Source organism: Lolium rigidum, chromosome 6 (assembly GCF_022539505.1).
Source record: "Lolium rigidum isolate FL_2022 chromosome 6, APGP_CSIRO_Lrig_0.1, whole genome shotgun sequence".
Lineage (NCBI taxonomy): Eukaryota > Viridiplantae > Streptophyta > Magnoliopsida > Poales > Poaceae > Lolium > Lolium rigidum.
This window is the reverse complement of record NC_061513.1, coordinates 86,302,957-86,307,175: the sequence shown is the minus strand read 5'-3', so window position 1 is coordinate 86,307,175 and position 4,219 is coordinate 86,302,957. Positions and strand designations below refer to the sequence as shown.

Below are 4,219 nucleotides of genomic sequence, written 5' to 3'. Positions count from 1 at the left end.
CTTAGCAAATTAGGGTTTAGTGTCACAAAAAAGGAGTTTGGGGGACTAGGCATTCCAAGGTTAGCTGAAATAAATATGTGCCTCCTTGCTTCCGAGATTAAAAGATACCAACTAGATGATAACAAACTTTGGAAACAAGTAATAGATTATAAATATAATGTCAACAATCCAAACATCTTCTCATGTTCCTCAGTGGGTATCTCACCATTTTGGAAAGGAGTTGTTTAGGAAGTTAAAGCTGCTAAGATTGGATATCAATGGAAAGTGGGGAATGGTAAGAAGATCAAGTTCTGGGAGGACCATTGGTTTGGGTCTTCCAGCCTTGCAATCCAATACTGGGAAATTTACTTCCTGGTTAATAAACACAATGGCACTATTGCTGAGTTGTGGGATGGGTTACATCTTAAAGTGACCTTTAGAAGATGCTTTGAGCACAAGCAGATATCTTTATTGTATGAGGTGTTATAAATTGCAGAGACCATTTAGATTATTGAAGATGATGATAATCTGATATGGAAGCTTGAGTCAAATGGCTTATATAGTGTAAAATCCGTACATGCAGTGGTCAATTTTAGGGAGGTTTTACCTGTTTATATACAAAATGTGTGGAAAATTAAAGTACCACCAAAAAATCACTTCTTCTTATGGTTATTGTCTCATAATAGGATTCTCACTAGAGATAATCTAGTTAAGAGACAAAATATGGATGATCTGACCTGTGTCTTCTGCAATGAGCATGAAACAAATACACATATGTTCTTTGAATGTGTAGTTGCTAGAGCTATTTGGCAAGAGATTTTGCATGTGACTAGGTTAGGTTCCTCCAAGGTTTCATTAGAATCATTGACTGCTTTCTGGGAGCACAATAAAGTTCATAAGATACTTAATATGATCAATGATGCGGTCTTATGGGTTATGTGGCTCACCAGGAATGATCTATGTTTTAATCGTACCCTATGGATGGGTTTACAGGTCATCTGGCGGAAGACGACCTACTTCCTTGCTCAGTGGAGCATTCTGCTGCATGGAGTAGAAAAAGGAGATACGAAGGTGGAGGTGATTTCGCTGGAGGCCTTAGCTCATGCTCCACCACTACTGTTGTCGCCATATCCTGGCTGATTCCGATGAAGAAGATGATGACATTTGATGAGGTGGAGTTGATTAACCAGTGCTGCTCTAAGGGAGAGGGTATCAAGATTGCAACTCTTGATCTAGCAGGACTCTGGCGGCCAATGCCTTGATGCTGGTTGGTGATGGAGAACACTTCAAGATTGTTGGCAAAGTGTAGCTTTCCCGTCGCTGCAGAAAAAAAGAGATGTGTATGGTAGTCACTTGTTGATCGAGAACAATGTTTTTGATGTTTCTTAATGGGGGTGGTTTGGTATTGTGTAATGTTACATTAAAGTTCCCCCTAGATGTATGGTATTCGTATCTGTAAACTAGGATGTTTGTGGTGTGGTTTGATGCAATGAAACCGGGATGAGGCCATCCTTTTCTTAGATTCCTTCACTTTAGTTTGTATGTAGTTCTTTTTTAGTGTATAGGTTCACTCATTTTAATTTGTATCTAGCCACTTTCAAATATTTAAAGTGGCTTATATTAGTAAACAGAGAAATATGTCTGTATGAATTAAACTTTTTTATACAATACAGTGCAATTTTGGAATAATAAATTGAAAAAGTGAAACATTGTGAAAGTAGTACTGTAACACTGACTGTGACTGTTGTAGGGAAGCAAAGATGCATACATGTCGGTGCCAACGGCACGGGAGGAAAACAGAGCATGGGAGGAGAGAGCTACTGAAAACAAAGGCGAAGTAGTGCGACCGCAAAACGAGGTGAGATCACACCAAACAGGGTCAACAAAAAAACGGCACAGTCAGCGACAAGATAGAACAGTGAAGAGCGTGCCATATCCAATCAGCGTCAGCCGTTCTATCCTCTGATGATCTACACCGACGAGCACTCTAGGTAGCGAGCTCCGCGCTGCACTGCTGACGGTACAGCCACATCACTGCCCTCTGCTGCGAATCATTGTTGGAAGATGGAGCTGGGGCGCTCACGGCGCGACATGGCCGTCCTCCTCGCCGTCGTCTCCGGAGCTGGACGCGTCGTCGTCGGAGCCGGCGTGGGCGTGGTGGTCGCCGTCGCTGGAGGTGAGGTGCGCGAGCCAGCAGGTGCCGTGGACGTGTCCGCTGACGCAGACGTAGTACTCGAGCCGCCCCTCGTCGGATCCCATCCGCCGCGCCGCGCCGCGGGGCACGAGCCTGGCGACGACCATGTTCCAGACGCGCGCGCCGCAGTAGGGGCAGCGCACGCGCGGGTCGAGCGCCGCCTGGCGGCCCAGCAGGCAGGCCCGCGTCCGGGAGCGCATGAACCAGCGGAAGACGCCGCGGTAGGCGCCGAGGTCGTCGCCCGCGGCGCCCGCCACCGCGTGCTCGCACGGGTCGGACACGTACAGCAGGTCGCCCCGGCACCGGCGCGGCAGGAAGCTGCGGCCGGAGGTCTTGGAGAAGCGCGAGACCTTGGTGATGTGGCCCGGAACGGGGACGGGTGTTCCCGCCGACGCGCCGCAGCAGAAGGAGAGCATCTTCGCGAGCGCCGGCCAGCCGCCGCCGATGCGGCCCGGGGGCGGGCCGAGGCCGGTCGCGGCGGACGCCGTGAGCGCCGCCACCATCCGCGGCGCCCGCGAGATGCAGAGCTCGCGCCAGAGCACGCGCTCCGCGACGGCGCGGAGGCGGCGGCTGACGCTGGCCGCCGTGCAGAGCGCCTGTGGGTCGAAGTTGATGGAGCGGAAGACGAGCGAGAGCACCTGCTCGTCCAGGATCCCCGTGTTCACGCCGCCGTAGCGCGGGGACCCAATGCCGCCGCTGCCGCCATCCCGGTAGCTCGCGCTGCCAATGCCGCCGCCGCCGCCGCCGCTGGACTCGCCGCGGAACTGGCGCGTGTTGCGCGTCCACCCTTCGCTCATCTCTCGGTATGATACGACGCGCGTGGTCGTGCTCTGCTACGTGGGGTTACTTAAACCTGGAACGGGCACGTAGCCAGTCCAGACAGAAGTGGTAATACGACGGTGAAGTGGCCAATGCGCATATGCGGAGATGGGAAATGACAGGACGGCGGCGGGGGGCATATATATAGACGCGCTCCGTGCACTTTGGTGCTCCCCGGAGGGAGTGGTGTCGGGGCAGGATCGGACCGGCCGTGCCGCCGTGTCCCGGCTACCCCTTTGACAATTGGACCACTCAGGCTCCAAGACCCAATGATCCCAGCTGGGTTGCCAAATTCACCCCGTCAAGCAAAGTAACTTTCTGTTCTTCCCAAGCAGCAGCCCGGCGTCTCGATCAAGACCACCTAATCCCTACCCAAACGGGGGATACCGCCGGAGACTCGCTGACAAACATCTCCGGCGTGCGCGGCCCGCCCGCCTGTCAGCCATTTCTCTACGCTCTCCCGTGCGTATTCTAACCCGCCCCAAACCGGTCCCCATCAGACATGACATTGTTTATCCACCAAGCTCCAAGAAAAGCGCACTGCCGCAATTTCTTAATCCGCCTACGACGCCTCTCCGGGAGCACGGCGGGACGGCGGACGTGGCAGCGGTCCGGCCGTCGTCGAGAGCGACCGGCGCACACGTGTTGCGCCGGCGCGCATCCACCCGCTCTAATCTCCTCCTACGCCGCCGCGTGCCATCGGAACGGGACGCGCGTCGCGCATCCGGCCGCCGCGGCCTACTGCATCCTCGTGCGCGGCGAGCTGCATGCATCGATTTTAAACGGTTTTCTGCTGCGACGCGGTGACCATGACCATGGCCTGGGCTAGCTTTCCCGGCGCGTCTTCTCTTCTCAGGTGCCGTGCGAGGACGACGACACGTCGACGGCGCTTTGCAGCGGGAGGTGGGCCAGGAAAGTGCACCTGCTAGCTCCGTTCTCCCGAGCATGGCGGGAGATATTTCCGGTAGGATACGTGTCAGGGAGCCGTTGGACGACATCACACGTGTCGGGGCACGACGGGTTTCCTGGAGCAGCTGCGCCGTACACGTACGTGTCCACCTCGTTGCAGAGACACTTGGTACTCGATCGGCACTAGAAAAGTGCTCCGAGTTTGTTCACTCGCCTACGTGGTCAGTTTCCTCGCGCTTTTGGCCAAAAGCGCACGTTGGATGTCACTAAACTAATCTCTCGTTGCTGACGGTGCCACAAAACGATCTAGATCTGTAG

At 53.9% G+C, this 4,219-nt stretch overlaps 1 protein-coding gene across 1 annotated transcript; it reads right to left on the bottom strand.

Moving 5' to 3' along the window:
- Positions 1 to 1,878: 1,878 nt before the first annotated feature.
- On the bottom strand, positions 1,879 to 2,970 carry LOC124662895 (EID1-like F-box protein 3). The gene is made up of 2 exons (XM_047200677.1): positions 2,108 to 2,970; positions 1,879 to 1,990 (listed from the first exon to the last, which is right to left on the bottom strand). The coding sequence occupies exons 1-2, from the start codon at positions 2,968 to 2,970 to the stop codon at positions 1,879 to 1,881; spliced, it is 975 nt and encodes a 324-aa protein (XP_047056633.1).
- Positions 2,971 to 4,219: the final 1,249 nt, after the last annotated feature.

Coding starts and splice junctions, on each gene's coding strand:
- LOC124662895 (XM_047200677.1), bottom strand. CDS start 2,970: ATGAGCGAAGGGTGGACGCGCAACACGCGCCAGTTCCGCGGCGAGTCC. Junction 1,991..2,107: donor GCCGGCTCCGACGACGACGC/GTCCAGCTCCGG, acceptor TACCGTCAGCAG/TGCAGCGCGGAGCTCGCTAC.